Source organism: Phoenix dactylifera, chromosome 10 (assembly GCF_051530095.1).
Source record: "Phoenix dactylifera cultivar Ajwa chromosome 10, Ajwa_hap1_PhDact_Kaust_v1.1, whole genome shotgun sequence".
Taxonomy (NCBI): domain Eukaryota; kingdom Viridiplantae; phylum Streptophyta; class Magnoliopsida; order Arecales; family Arecaceae; genus Phoenix; species Phoenix dactylifera.
Window position 1 is genome coordinate 30302886 of NC_143199.1, and position 16803 is coordinate 30319688.

The window sequence follows — 16803 nt, forward strand, 5'->3', positions numbered from 1 at the left end:
GTGGGGAGGGGAGGGGAGGGGGCCTTGAATTTAGTCCCACATCGGCTAGTAGCGGAAAGGTTCCATGCCTTAAATGGGGGGTGGAAATCCTTTCCTCTCGAGGCGCCTTTTGAAGGGCAAACCCGTGAGGGCACCAGTCTCCCCTCGTCAGCGCTGGACGCGCGGGCCGGAGCGCCCAAAGCGGACAATACCTCGGGAGGAACGCGGTCCTCTTTCTCTGCTAGCTTAATGTGGGCTATGCTGTTGCGCGAGGCTCCGGCCAAAGCGCCGTCCCCGCAACAGGAATAATTTTGTAAATGAAAGGCATGTAACTTTCATGGAGAATTGATTTCGTTTCTACAAGTTTGTTTTTTTAATAGCTTGAAATTACTCATATGAATCTTTGATTGCTCGAGGCATCTCAGACTCTTCATCTACTCGTGCAGTATTTCGTATGGTATTTTTAACCTAAAAGTCTTCACCTCTGAATTTTCTCAAGATCAATTTCTATATGTAAGTGTTTGATGGAGTGTCTCACATGCTCTTGATTATATCTACTCTAGAGCCCTATAATTAAGCGAGTCCCAACAATGAAAAAAAGATGGCAAAACATCCAAATACCTTCAGTAGAACCTGCTAAGCCTCGATCCGCCCTCACTTATTTCTCCGGAGCTGCAAGAATATCAACACATATGTGATGAGAGAGATTAATAATGAAAAAATAATTGGGTTGCTTCTAATGTAGCGGGCTCTACTCTCTCCGACTCCTCAATTTATTTGCGGCTTCGTCACTTGCTCTCAGCTTATTTCACAATAGATATATCCCTCTCGAAAAAAACAAAAAAACCTATAAATAAATTTGGGTCTATGAGGGACTTATAAATAATTTTCCCAGTATGATGCTTCACAACGGCTGTTCTGGACACCAGTCCATTCACTCCCAATACAGGGCCCACGAGTATTCTCCATTAGCTGACCGCCACGTTGGAACTTTGAAGGGAAGTTTAAATCGGTGATGTGGAGGCCCGCAGGGAGTTAATTCGGCAAACGGATTGCCGACATTCGAAACCAAGATCCTTCTACAAATACCCCCAGAATGCTCCTAAAATCCATTCATGGTAGAAGGTCTGGACGAAGGCAATACCTCCTCCTTTCGGGAGAGAAGCTTCACAAAGGTGGCGAAAACCCTAGAAATGGAGGGCGATGGCGAAGCAAACCCTAGAAGGTTCTTCGTGGCCGTTCATGTGGGAGCGGGCTTCCATTCCCCTTCCAACGAGAAGGCCTTCAGAAGAGCCATGAAGCGAGCCTGCCTCGCCGCCGCCGCCGTTCTTCGAAAGGTTTTCCGCCAAACTTCCAAGTTTCTAGGGTTTGCATCGTTGTCGCCCTTAATCGCTTCTTGAGATGCTCTGTTTGTTCTTCTTTCTTCTTTTCTTGATTTCAGTTTGTAGAGTTTTGCGTGCAATCTCCGTTTCCTTTAAGGGTTTCTGTTTTTAGCATGGGTTCTTGTTCTTATGATCTGGTTTATTATTCTCTTCGTCTCTTTTAAGTTCTATTGCTTCTTTCTACTTACAGTGCCCTTAAAAACCGCTCAGAAAGGGGGCTCTTTGTTCCCAGGTGATCCCTTTTTGTTGGAGGTTCTTAGTTTTCTAGCCTACAGGCGTATTGAGTAAACATGCCCAAAGCAAAGCGTGAAGGCCAGTGAATACAGACATCAAAGCGACCAAACAAAAAAGAAAAAAAATATGCTGCTTCTTTTCTTTTTCTTTGCTTTTTTGTCCCTGCTTTGATGTCAGTTTATAGAATATTGGACTTGATCTTTAGTCCGATTCAAGATCTGTGTTTATTAGACAGATTTTTCTTGTTTGCGTGATATGGATAATTATCCTCGTTAAACCTATTCAACTTGCAGCTCTCAATTGCTTCTTTGCAGTAACAGTGTCCCTTTATTCATTAAGGGAACTTATGTTTCTGAGGCAGAAAATTTTGTAAGATTGACCAGGAACATTACTTGAACACGTGGAATGCCTTATACATATATCCATGGAAGCTTCATACCCTTCTGTTTTCCAGTTGACATTATAATTTAAAATCACTATCATCTTGCGCCAGTTGAATGCTTTCCCTTTTTGACCATCGATGCTTTTTTCCTTCCTTTTACACTATTTAAATTCATAATTTATATTTTAATTGTGTTATGGTTATTTAATCTAATTGACTCTATCTGGATTTGTTACATCATTTTAATTTTGAGCCAAGTTACTTACGATCTCTAAAGATCACTGAACCACTGATACATTGGAGCAACAGAATGCGGAAATGCTGTGTTTTGTATTTTTTGTACATACAGTAGTGCCTTAAGCAAGTTCATTCTTGTGCTTGTTTCGTTTAAATGCTATAATATTTTGCAATTCTCATTGTACCTATAATGCTGTAGATTTGTGGTTGGTTTTCTTAGATCTTCCATTGTTCAAATATGTCTTTTGTTTTTTTTTATTAGTATTTCATTGTATGCCACCATATGTTATTCATTTATTTAACAATTTATTTTGTCATAACCCAGGACCTCACCCAAAAAGGCTAGCTGAAAGGTATTATTTGGGCTCCTTGGTCTTGTATAAGTATCCAAGATCTACTCAATGAATAACCAATGTAGGACTACACACGCCTGTATGGGTCCTCACATACTCCCTCCGTTTAAATCCTAGCGTTCTTGCCGGGCTAAAGATCCAAATTTATTCAAATCCAATCACAAACACTACGATCAACCTATGGTCCGCCTCCATGAATCCGTGCTGTTGTTTTCTAGTCCACATAGATCATGGGTTGGGTTCGCTCTGATATCATTTCCGTCATAACTCAGAACTTCACTTAAAAAAGCTAGCCGGAAGGTATTATTTGGGTTTTTTGATTTTGTATAAGTATCCAAGATTTATCCAATGAATAACCGATGTGAAACTAAACACATGCCCGTACGGGTTCTCACATATTTGCTTTGTTTTTCAGAATAATAGATTGATTATGTTAGTAACTAGCATTCTGCATATAAAGGTCCAACTATTCATGCTTGTTTTTTTACCATTGTCTCTTGATGTATGTGAAAGGCTAACTAGTTAATTTTTACGATTCTGTGTATTGGCTGTTGACTTCCATAATGCAGCTCTACATCAATTGATTTAGAAAGTAAATCTACTAGTATTGATTCTTGTGTCACTTTATTAAGTTGCATGAAGCAGCATGGTGCCTATGCATTCATTTAAAGGTTACTAACTGATGATCTGGTATTCTTTAAGGATGATGGTGGATGCTTAGATGCTGTTTCAGCTGCCATTCATGTGTTGGAGGTTAGTAATGATGGCTGTTAATGTAAACTGAGACTTAACTATCATTAGCTTTGATTGAGAAGTATATATTTTCTACTTAGACATATTATATCTTGTAAATGTGATTAGTCTTGGATACTTTGTCCCATAAATATGTTCTCTGAATGGTTGAAAGATTCTCAAAATGCTTGCTATTTGCTGATCTGAATTTTAAATCTCTTTTATGCTTCAAAGTTCACCCTCTGTTGATATCCGACAGAAATTAGAGTAACCAAAATCTGTCGTGCTGTTCATGGCAGATTTAGAAGTCATCTATTCGTTCCTCTCCAGGGTCTACAACCTCCATTAAGGAAAACTACATGCCTACTAGCAGATCTTGAGAGTACACATATGAAGAATTTAGAGACAAGCAAACCTTTTTTTCCTTTGTATTGAAGATTATCAAGTGAGGATGAGCCTTGGCGCAGGGTAAGGTTGCTTCATTGTGACTTGGAGGACATGGATTTGAAATACGGAAATAGCCTCTCTGCATGTAGGGGTAAGGCTGAATACATTTGACCCTTCCTAGATCTCGTCATGGTGAGAGCCTTATGCATTTGGCTGCCCTTTTATTAAAGATTACCAAGTCTCAATATGTAAAACAGATTTAGTGACAATTGGTGCCAAATGGAAAGACAAAATGCAAGGAATGGCTAAGAAAGTTCCCCATATGGTAGCACAAAGTAAGATTAAAGACAAAAGCTTGATTTCACATGCCATTCTTGAGGAATAAATTGTCTCCAAGAAGGGACATTTCTGATTATATTATTAACAATTACTTTGGCTGCATATTCCTATAATTTTCCACTAAGTGTTCATGTTTAAGTGTTCATCAAATTGACTGCAAATTTTGCCATATGATATTCTTTCATTGATTTTCGGCCAACTTAGATCTTCCACTCCTATGTTTTGCGGATTCCATTCTTAATGTGATTTACACTTAATTATAAACATCTCGCTAAAGGATGATGAATTCCCTTGACACTCTTTTCCACTTGATATTTCTTTCTATTTGGTATTTCTTTTCTATTACCTTGAAGGTAGTGCTTTGTTTGATTCATTCATTTGAAATTCTGAATTTTTATACTTCAGTGATCTTACTTTTTGTTTTATTATTGGATTTGTGTCGTTTTTCTTACATTCTAGCATGAGTTTGAGATCCTTAAGAGAATCTCTTTTGATTGTCCTCCTTTCTCTTTCTGCAATAAGGACTTTGTGCATTTGTTTATTTAATCATTCATTTGTTACCACTGGGTGATCATCAATACTTAAATTTTAAAGATTGAAACTGTAGCTCACATTCTGACATGCCAAATTCATAGCCATCGTTGTTGATGATGCTGTTGTTGTCATCGTCTGTTGTTTTTATTATTTTTATCTGCTTTTATCAATTGAAAAGTTTGGTGTAAAATCATTAAGGCTGGATGAATCACATAAACATGACTTGCTAATACACGACTACTTCATGCTTATGGATACTTTTGATTTTATTATTGTGTCTGTCTAATAGGAAAGAGCAGTCGGACCAAGGAAGCTGTAATGTTTTTATTCATTTGCTCATTGAATATCCTGCCAGCAGCCATCTTATGGCTGATTTGTGCTGGCCAAAATTGTCTAAATTTGGTCAAAATTACTTTGGTTTAATTTTATTTTCGAATCTAGAAATAATGTATGCTTTAATAGCATGTTGTTTTGGTTGTAGGATGATTCAATCACAAATGCAGGTCGAGGTTCAAATTTAACAGAATCAGGCCATGTAGAATGTGATGCAAGTATCATGGATGGTTGTTCTGGAGCATTTGGTGCTGTTGGAGCTGTACGAGGTACTTCTAACTGAATGCTTAGTGTATAGTTTGGAACAGGTTGACAGCTCAGATGATGTATAGGGATGTTTAATATTTAAGTACGTTACATACAAAGATGTAATATTTCAATAACACTAACCGAACCTTTTATTATTGTAGATCAGGTGTACGAAATGCCATCCAAATTGCTGCATACTTGGCCAAAGAGCAAATAACAGGATCTTCCCTGCTTGGTCGAATACCTCCACTGTAATTACCACCATTTTAATTTGAGCAGAAATTACATATGTCTTATAAGCATGGTCTGCCGTACCGGTCGGTACGGGCCGGTACTGGCCGGTACATACCGGTACCGGACCCTACCGGTACGGTATAGCTACATATTTCGGTACCGAACCGTACCAGCGCGTACCGGCTCTAAATTTTTTTGGTTTTTAACCCCATCGGTACAGTACCGGTTCGGCTCGGTTTGGTTCGGCACCGTACCGGTACCGATGCCCACCGGTACGTCGGTACAGTCGGTACCGCGTACCTTGCTTATAAGTTTGTTTCTCTTACTTGAGTGCTCATCAGTTCATTTCTATATTCAAGAGGTCTTTCTTTTCAAGTTTGTTACATGATGATGCATGTGAAGCCAATGAAGCTTTATGCCTTGGTCGGTTGCGACAAATTTTTCAGCATATGTTTTTATTCTGATAATATTGCATGTGGTCAGGGACTGCCTGTTGGTTCATACCATGTTTTTTATATGATACCTTTAATTGGCACAGTTGCTGACATGTCACAATTGGTCTGCTCAGTTTGGACCCCTTCTTAATCAGACTTATGAGATTAGTCCAGATCTAGACATATCTGGAGATGGATCCTTTGACAGGACTCAATCTTGACCTAAGCCTGCTGAGAATAAAATTGGATCTATATTCGGAAATCCAACTTGATATTAAAAAGTAACAACATCTAAGCCTGGCCAAGCATGGTAGCATGAATGTAGTATGAAGCTATTATTAGAATTTTATAGAGGTTAGGCATTTGGTCCTGAAATGTAAGCTTTTATAATCATATCAGTTTCTATATCCTAGAATGTAAGCTCGTATGATCATATTAGTTTCTATATTCGAGAATGGATTTGAAAAGGTGAACAGAGGCCGTAAGCTTAGCTTTTAACCATATCCTAGAAGTGATATATAGATATTACTCATTTATGAGTACTTTTCACTATCATGCTTCCTTCATTGCATTGATACCTAATCTTTATGCATGAGCCTGCACTCGAATGTTTGGGGTTGGAAGGCAGATTGCTGACTTGACTCTGACCCAACATTTATTCAAAAATGGGTCGCGTTGGTCCTAGATTTTAGGGCCATACCAGATAAGGTTGGATTTGGTGGATGTAGCCACTGCTCTGTAACTGTCTTTTTTCTTATGACGAGACATGCTCTCAAGGACGTTTACATTTGTGGTGATGATAAATATTACTCCTCGTTCACAGTTGTGAGCTAATAAATATTACTCATGTTGATTTTTCCATGATTTTTACTTCAAATGACATTATCTTCTTCTTCTTCTTCTTCTTTAGGTTCTTGGTTGGTGAAGGTGCTCGTGAATGGGGAAAATCCAAGGGCATCATCCTGCCAGCCACTGTTTCAGAAATAGAAGAAGTAAATATTTCTTACATTATCCTCTTTTTCATCTCGAAGTATCACTGAAATTAATGTCAATAAAAGATTTGGCTGATTCATTTGACTGAGCATACTTATTTTTATATACCTTTTTGGGTTCACCTACTATTTCTTAATCCATTCTGAAACAGTGGCTGGTGACAGAGAGGGCAAAAACACAATGGGTGAAATATAAAGCAATGCTTGCTTATGCTAAGGGACAGAGTGAATCTTCTACTGCACTATCTACATCTGCTTCTGGATCATCTGCAGTGCCGATGGTGAAACCAGGTCTTCTTTTAACCCTATAATATCTACAAAAGATGATTTTGAAATAAAGAATTATTGCAGCTTTTTCATTCGAGGAAAGAAGTATAAGATCCAGTGCAACATCCTGGAAAATATCATCCGAAAATTGTCTCTACTTCCATTTCTTAATACGAAAGAAGACAACTTATCAGTATATATAAATTGTGTGTGTGTGTTAAATGATTGTTATATGCATATATTCATATATCCAACTCAACCACCAAGCAGGGGTATGTCTTCATATGTTGGTCAGCTGTTTCACTGGCTATGCTGTATGTCCATGTGCTGATCAAATGTTCCACCCTCTGTCACCTATTTTTAGAAAGGAAAGCGGAAAACAAACTTAACATTTATTCAATAAAATAACCAGTTTAATACATGTATATTTGATTAATCTTATCTCAGTAACAAACCTTACATATATCATTAATGATATTTAAAATTCTTTAGGAAATTGCTTCTGATAATCCGTCAAGATATATGGCACAAATTCGTTTGAACCCTTTTACTATCTTTAAAATTGGGAATTTAACCCATAATAATTAGCATACAATTTAAGGCTAACACTCTAAACTTAAATTGTAAATGAACTCTTCATATTTTGATAATTGAAAACATTAATATGTAATCCCTAGCCAAATTTTGGGATTAAAGGTACTTGGATTGTATTTATGTAGAAAGAAGGTTCTAGCTATTCTCACTGGAATATTTTTAGCTTATAATTGATCAAATCTACGTTTTTCTGGTTTTGCACACGGGTGCCATATCTATGTGATTCTTGTAAAATTTAGCTTGATGATTCTCCACTTGGTCATGAATTCAGCTCCTTGTTATTCTTTTTCTTAAATCATTTTTCCTGTCTCCCTATTAGACCCTATTTTTCTTGAAGTTTTATCACAAATTGGATGATACTATAGATGGAGATCTTTTCTGTTGGATCGCATTACATGCCTACGTGCAGATCTAAGTAGTTAAAAATAAAAAACATGTGGGTAACCATGTTTAGCTATCGATGTAAACCTAGAGGCAGACAGACTATGGGGCTGCTGAATCCTGAAGTGCTGATATTGATGAGTCTGATAAATCATAATGTTAGACAAAACTTTCATATTCAGTATATCAGAACCTACATAAATAAATGTTGATGCTTGTATCCACATACCTAATATGGTATATGATTGTCATTTGCTGTCTGCTATCAAGAAAAATTTGCAGTTTACATCAACTTAAGGAAAAATGTTATATAAATTTTATAGCATATCATGTTTGTATCTATAGATGTGATTAATCATTATTTTGCCGTTTCTTTTGTGTTACATATATACATACATACACACACGCTGAGAATATATATATATATATATATATATATATATATATATAGAGAGAGAGAGAGAGAGAGAGAGAGAGAGAGAGAGAGAGAGAGAGGGGTTAGAATGCTCCTAAGAGCATTTGTCCGAATGCTCCTAAGAGCATTTGTCCAAATGCTTTCCAATTAAAATTATGAAGGGCCTCTCAAATCAGCACCATTGATCATAATGTATGCCATTTAAATTGGCTAGAAACTAAAATCATGAATTTTTGAGGTCTTTTATTTATGCATCAAATGAAAACAAAATTAACAATTTTAGTGGCATGATATTATGTTTTGGTTTGATCTTCAGCTTAGTAACATCCAAATTAGCTGAAATTTGATATGGGTATGTTTTAAAGTATTCAGATAAGATCAATAGTTTGGAATTGCAAATTATGTAGTTTATACTATATTTTATTCATTAGCTATATTTCTACTGTTCATTTTTTGCTGGCTTGATGCATAAGCAAGAAAGCTTCAAAATAAATGAAGTCAAATGCTTGCAAAAGCATTCTAATACATGTTTTACATTAACTCATTGTAACAGGAGTTAACGATTTTAAAATAAATGATAAGCCATTGAAATTGAATCAAAACATTGAATATGATCTATACCACAAAAATACTTAGAAACTAAAATTTATATATTTTGGCAGTCTCTAACCCATTTACTTCGGTATAAAAAGTGAACGGTATCAAGTGTACTAGTTTGGTAAAATATATGATAGGTCACATAAATTGAAAAGCCACTTTATGGATCATAATTTACATATTTTAAAACATGGGTAGATTTAAACTCACTGGTTTTGATGATTAGATCATAGTAAAATGTAGTATCCTATTGTTAAAACCTCCTATTTGGGCACCTACTTGATGATTTTGACGGTCTCTAACCCATTTATTAAATCAGTATAAAAAGTGAACGGTATCAAGTGCACTAGTATGGTAAATTTATGATAGGTCACATAAATTGAAAAGCCACTTTATGGATCATAATTTACATATTGTAAAACATGGATAGATTTAAATTCACTGGATTTGATGATTGGATCATAGTAAAATGTAGTATCATGTTGTTAAAACCTTCTATTTGGACACCTACTTGATGATTTAAAACCTTCTATTTGGACACCTACTTGATGATTTAAAACCTTCTATTTGGACACATGAATTTTGGTTTCTAGTTTTTTTTTGTAGTTTTGATTATGTTCAATGATTTGGATCTTGAATTTAGATAGGCCATCATTGAGTTTGAGTTGTTAACTCCTTTTTTTCAAGTAGTCAACATGAAGTGTGTAGTCCAGCCAATATGTATGTAATCATGTGTATATGCATGCATGCAATGTCATGCATGTAGAATGTCTTATTACGGTAGGCATTATATAAAGTATAGACTTCAGTGAGTGCTATCTGCAAAATGATCTGTTGATCTTGTTTTCTTGTGATTGTCCATTTCCATGTAGAAGGTCAATCTTTAATTGATGGAAATAAGAATAAAGCTTCGAGTGGACAATCATCTGCAAAAGACAATATCAAAGAAGATTGCATTATGGATACCGTGGGAGTAATCTGTATTGATAGCTCTGGACATGTAGCATCAGGGGCATCCAGTGGTGGTATTGCATTGAAGGTGATGGTTGTGTGATCAATATGAACATTTTATTTGAATTTCATTCTCTCTCTACTTTATACTCCACGAATACCCAATATTGCAAATAGGTCAAACTTAAATTCGTATGAAGTGTGAAGTCCTACTAATAAAATTTGAAATGTGGGGATTCAAACTGTAGAAGAGCTCCAGAATCCATACCCAGATCCAGACTGGATTTAGAACATAAGACCAAACCTCAAAACCTGAGTCACTATTTCAGTTTCAAACAAGGTTTTTTTAGTTTATTCCTTTAGCTGGACAGGGGATTTTCTGTTTTCAATAATCTGATAAAGAGATATCCCATTGCCTTCGCTCATTTGCCTTTCTTTGTGCATCTAATGTTATTTAATTTGTCGGGCCTTCACGAGGGTTACTTTCTTCCCTCCTATTCCCTCAAGAAAAACAAGATGGACCTTTGTCATGTAATGTTTTATTAACTTTGTTTGCATGTGTTGATACGGAAGGTTGGGTCTTTTATACAGGACTAAGGCCAGGTCTTAAGGATTCTGTTATGGTTTTCCAAATCCTGGTTCATTTACTTGCTGATGTTTTTGGTTTTGTTGTTGAGTGTTATTTAAGTTTTTGATCAGAAGCTTTTGCAATTTTTTAAAAACGTACTATATCTTAAAGGATATAAAATTTCATGTGATTCACCCATATTCTGTTACCACTCTGTAAGTTGATGCTGGCAAGGAGATTGGCTATCACCTGCACAATTAATTTTATATGAACACAGCATGTGTACGGGTTTTTTGTGCTCTAGACCAATGAGCATTGTTGAATGTGCTAAGTATTCATTTGAATTTTAGAGCACAATTATGTTGCCAATAATGATGCCTCGACTATGTTATAATGATCTTTTGTCTCCTATAACCCAAAAGTCTAATTGATAGTTCCTTTTTGAAGGAACTAATTGATAGTTCTTTCAGCTAAATCATAAGTTTGAACTTGGATCCTGCATTAAAGTCACAAAGAACTGGACAACAAATTGTGCAATCAGCTGTAACTAGATTCTGGAGGTAACCTTGCAGCTTGGTTTTTGTGCAGTTTTATAGATCACATTGTCAGTTGTTTTCTGAATGTAATTTTTTTGAGCATGTGTGCGTGCTGCATGTGAGTTGGCATGCAGGAGGGAATGCGGGCAGGTGTGCGCGGTGTGCGTTTGTAGCCTTTGAAAGATTGCAATTAAGATAATTTAACTAAGCTTCAATTTAACTCTGGCTGAAAAATGCATCAGAGAGGATTGCAACTCGCTGTATAAAACTGTCATCATTCCGCTTCCTCTAAATTCTTCCTAAAGGAGGGTTGTATGCTGTTGCATGAGCTTAAACTGCAAAAGATAAAGTTAGTCTTCCTACTTGTCATGGAAGGCCCATTTCTTGCCAAAAGTTGCCTCCATGGGGATAAACACCAGTCTTAGTTAATTGACTTCAGAACAGCAGGCTGCAGAAACATGCTAAATCACTCAGAGCCTTCTTGATTTATTAGATCTATGCCAGATAGATGATCTTACTTCAATGAAAAAAGATTTGTAATGATGATGATGATGATGATAGTTATGATCAAGCAGTGGAGCTTTAAACATCAAACAGACGATATCTAGACAACATATTACTGTATTTGTTAGATAATTGCATTTTTTACTTATTTGTTTTCTTCAAAAAGATCTAATTTATGATACTGTATGCATCTATAAAACAGAATATTTCTACCATTATATTACGGCATTGAACTCTGTTAGTTCGGTGGCTTGATTCATTATGTAAAGCCTGACTAAAATAAAATTATTTTGTTTTATATTTAACTTGCAGGTTTTAAAATTCTTAAAGTTCTTGCAGGTTGATGGACGAGTTGGATTGGCAGCAATGTATGGTTCAGGTTGCTGGGCTTCATCAAGAGATCCCTTTGGAGCTCCATTCGTAGTTGGTTGCTGTGCAACTGGTGCTGGCGAGTACTTAATAAAAGAATTTGCAGCACGTGAATGCTGTGTGTCGTCGTCATTGTATGCTCTGCACTTTAACTTGATCGGCATATGATATTTTTATTTAATTAATTCATCATTAAGTTTTGTATGTTAGTTTTGTGTTTTAGTTTGATTTTTTGGCTTATAATTTGTACCATAAATATGAATACAATTTTTTATGTTGAACCTTGTTTTCTTCCCTCTTTATTTTAGTACTTCCTAATTTTAGATGAATCTTGGAGAACAGCTTGTGGTTGCATAATCTTCAAACTCTGTAATAAAGATGGTAGGCTTCCTACCCATCAACACGCCTCCAGGTTTCGTGGCAAGTTCCTTTTAATGTAGTTCCCTAGCCCAGTAATTCATATACATTCAAAGGGATGAAAATGAGAGCGGGCTAGAAAATGTTTATGAAGTTTGACGAATCACTCCTTGATCCATGAAGCTCCTATATAGATGAGATATATATAGATGAGATAGGTCTTGTTGGTGAAGGTTAAGTTTGGTAGCAAATTTTGTTATTATTACTATGCTAGCCGTTAAAACCAAGCCCTGGGACTGAAATCTTGATTAATCTATTGGCATTCATATAGATTTTATGAGAACAATATGTCTCGATAAAATGTAAAATTTCTATCAGCAGCTTGGGAGTTGTTAAATTCTCAGCTAGTTCCAATGCTTCAGGAAAAATAAAGCCGCTTTGACTACCTAGTTGGTATTATATTTCAAAACATGTTTGACATTATGTGATCCGTGTATGAAATAGTATTGAACTTGCTGAGGTATCTCCCTTTGTCTTGCTACATCTTTAGCTGATATACACATCTGCCGCTATAATCTTTTAAAAATTGGCCATTCTCTTGATCTGGGAAGATTTACATTGTTACCCTTTACTGGACGTATTATTAACTAGAAAAGCCCCTGGTTTATAGTTATTCTTTCAGCTGAGTTAAGCATTATTCTAGAGTCAGTATAATCATGCATGAGCATGAAAATAAATATAATTAATTGGTGAAAATAGTTTATATAGTTTCAATATAGATCAGAAATTATCTATGTAATATATTAATGCTTGTCAAGCTAAAGTTATGAAACGATAACTAATAAACTATCTATTTCCTTATAAACTATATAAGATAACAACAGCACATTTAAACAAAGAGCAACAAAATATGTTGCAGAGCCCCTTATTTTTTTACTCTTTAAGGGTAAAAAGAATAACTTCTTTTTTTATAGTACAAATCAAGGCAATTAAATATAATTATGTACCTCCACCAATCTCGCATAAATAAGTTTTCCATCCATTAAGAACGACCAATTGGCTTTTGGTATTTACTTGAGAATAATGAAGGAGAAAATATGAAAATTAAAAAGAAGAAAAACTTAAACTACCAGTAAGCAAATGCCCGGTTAAAAGGTTGAAAGTTCCTTTTGCAACACAAACTGATTGTAGAGATGGAGAACCAACATATTTTGTCCACCCTTGAAAATGATAAGAACAAAACATCATCAGATTGGAATTCATTTTCCATATATAGCAATATGATTAAAAATTTGCGCTAGGGTTTAAAATAATGGACTCTTTCAAATCCCCCTCCCCCCCTTCCCTGACATTGTATACATACATACAATAATGAAAAAAAGATAATGATCATGATAACAGATTATTTTATGTTATAGTGACCCATTATAACATAGATGGTATCCATCATTTGCATTTGTACCATATCTCTAAATAAAATGTTATATATATATTTTTCAAATAGCAGCGATGCAATCATGGCTATTATTACATTAAACCCATTTTTATATTTATAATATTGCTGTATATCATTATAATGGCCTTTATAAAACTATTATATGTACAGCCTGCCAATATATTGCATTTTGCTCATGGATTAAAATGACAGCAGTTATTTTAATGGCCACCAGAAATTTTGGAGGGTCCATTATGTTGTACATATTAATAACGTGTATGTAATTAATGATCGTGATCATTATTTTGTTGCTATCTCGTTGTAATGGCCATTTTATATAACTAATATCTTGTTTAGAATCCAAATTTTTGTTTCCAGTTTTGCTAAAAATTTGATACAACCTGACAAATATCTTTTTAGATCGAATGAATTGTAATTTGAAAATTAATATAATTAGTGCCCATTATTTTCTCTTATAATACCATTATAATAATAATTATTTTAGTTTTAATACTTAAGAACTTTAAATCACATAAGAATGCTTTCAAGAAAAATCACAAGGGAGCCTGATCCTCTTTGGGTCACACTCGAACTCAAGAAGTCTCAGATACTAGTTGTGCGATATCCTGAGCACATGGTCCCACATATTGTCCAGCGTCTGCATTGTCTGTATTGCAATGCATGGACGGCCATGAGCCGTGGCTGGAACTCCAGTTCAAGCATGGATGGAAGTGGAACCGAACTTATCTGGTGGGTGAGGCATGTTGCAAGAAGGAATAGAAGAAGTCAAAGTGATGTGAGGCAGGACCTATGTGGGAATGAACTAAAAGAGGGAGGCAAAAAATGGAAAGAAAAAAGAGCAAAAAGTTGGGTCTAAAAGAATCTGGGATATGCTTTAGTAGTCATATATATATATATATATATATTGGATCATCTACTTTTTTACTCCTTTTATTAAATTTTTTCAGTGGATTCTTGCATGAACTACTAGAAAGAATCTCAAATCTGTTCGACATTCTCTGTGTATTTGTTTGAACAAGTACCTTTAATTTTTTTTAAAAAATTATGCTCCGTGTATTGGTAAACTATATAACTAGTCCCATTGGATTATTTGGCTTCCCAGCTATAATATGCATGGATATCACATAAATTGATGGGAGTTGTCTTTAATATGTCGGAGAGCCTACTGATAGAGTGACTAGGTTGTAGCTTTAGACTCCAACCACAATCAAACCACAATCCATTTTGGAGGTGTATCGTAATTTCCCCAAATCCTGAGATTTAAAGATTGATCAGCCTACTTAAACCTCCTATTTCTCCCATTCTCCACCACCTCCCAGCTGAATCAAAGACTTAAAGCTATACATCCCACTAGCTGAGCACCTGGTAGAGGTGATTATATTGTTAGTTATCATATTGATATCTAATATAATTCTTTTTCAATTGCCACAATGTTTTATGTTTTTTCTTACAATTCAGTGCTACATTTAGGCTTTCTTCATCTGTTCAGATCACAGTCAGGTCCTGCTTCTGCATGTACAAAAATTCTGCATTCTGTTGTTCAGAATGGCAATCAGAAGTCCCGTGATACAGGTGCTGGAGTGTTACTAGTGCAGGCTGACACTCTGAAGGTGTTGCTGTTACTCTATGCAATTACGTTTCTTGTATAATATAAGAATCTTCATTCATGATTCATTTTCTAACAGGCTACTCAAAGCTGTCCACTGGAAGCAGTTGAGCTCGTTGCTGCCTACTGCTCTTCATCCTTTGGTATAGGCTATTTTGGGAACTCGATGGATTGTCCAAAGGTGCTCATTCTCTATATATAAATAATGTCCCAATCTTTGATTATACGAAGGTGTCATTCTTCAGAGAACTTCAAAATGGCTTTGCTTTATTTCAGTTTGACAATTTTTCTACCATCTATAGCGTGGATCTGGTTTACTTCAACAGTATCCTCAAGTGATTTGGCTCCCCCCATTTGTTTGGTTTGGTTTTGTCTTGTTGACCTTTTGCAGACATTTGCCTTCCAATATCATAGTCTGCCCTGTGTTGACTCAAAAACTTTTTGATACTAACTGATACAGTCCATTCTTTAGCATGCATTCTGATTTGCTCCCTGGATTTGGTGAGGTGACTTTATTGAGTTTCGATCCAGTTGTAGATTGAATTTGTACTTGCTTCTCATGAGATAAAATTAAAATTCATTTGATACTTCAAAAAATAATATGCATTTTGGGAATATCAGTTATATTAAAAATGTAATGGATTCTTTCATTTTTATCTGATATTATTGTCTAAAGAGTTATGCTTTACACAGGTATCGATACTCAGGGCTGCAGAACATAGGAACAGCAATGACATCAATCATTTTGGGGCACATGTTGTTCTCAATTCTTTTAAATCCTCATGAAAGCAAAATGCAGTAATATTTAGATTTAGTTTGTATTTAGCTTTCTCCATTCATGAAACAGAGATTTATATCATATAATACCTCTGCTCTTCTATGTCACTGGAGAGAATCTTCATGATATTTAGTTAAACTGTAATCTTGTGCTAGGATTTTTTTCCTCAGCATTGCAATATTATCGTTCTGTCCTTTCTAGATAAGATGATAATCAATTTCCACTTTCCCTTCTAAATATCTTCATGTTGTTTTATTTCTCGAATTGATTGCACACAGAGTATTGATCTTAAGCCTCTCTTTATTTTTGTTTTCATAATCTGAATATTGACGAACAGAAAATACCTTAGTGTTTGTGTATTGCAGACTATAAAGGATAGCTAAGTTTTGTCGTCGGTTGACAATGGACATCTCATTTCCCACTGGATCTGATGTTTCTGTATGGGCTGAGGGGATCATTTTGTGAGCGCCAATCTAGGAGCATTTGCACCTTTTGTCCAACCAAAAGAATGGAGAAAAGGTAGCCGATCTGGAATATCATTTCTGGTGTTAAACTGGTTTCTGCAATTGAGATACGGAGATCAATGTCTGTGCGGTTCATAACGTTGACGTGTCAGAATACCA

The 16803-nt window shown here is 35.6% G+C and overlaps 1 protein-coding gene across 4 annotated transcripts; it reads left to right on the plus strand.

Moving 5' to 3' along the window:
• The first annotated feature begins 1073 nt into the window (after window positions 1-1073).
• LOC103698375 (N-terminal nucleophile aminohydrolases (Ntn hydrolases) superfamily protein) lies at window positions 1074-16417 on the plus strand. Of its 4 annotated transcripts, none has more exons than XM_026801633.4 (11): window positions 1074-1316; window positions 3270-3320; window positions 5041-5161; window positions 5308-5392; window positions 6720-6801; window positions 6954-7092; window positions 9928-10094; window positions 11954-12117; window positions 15286-15406; window positions 15482-15583; window positions 15679-16417. In XM_026801633.4, exons 1-11 carry the CDS (start codon window positions 1095-1097, stop codon window positions 15739-15741), a joined length of 1317 nt encoding a protein of 438 aa, XP_026657434.4. In that variant the 5' UTR covers window positions 1074-1094; the 3' UTR covers window positions 15742-16417. The 4 variants fall into 4 exon arrangements, with proteins under 4 accessions (XP_026657434.4, XP_008778606.4, XP_088562061.2 ...); XM_008780384.6 differs by having other exon boundaries at window positions 9931-10094; window positions 16096-16417; XM_008780376.6 differs by having other exon boundaries at window positions 1075-1316; window positions 16096-16417.
• The last annotated feature ends 386 nt before the right edge of the window (window positions 16418-16803 follow it).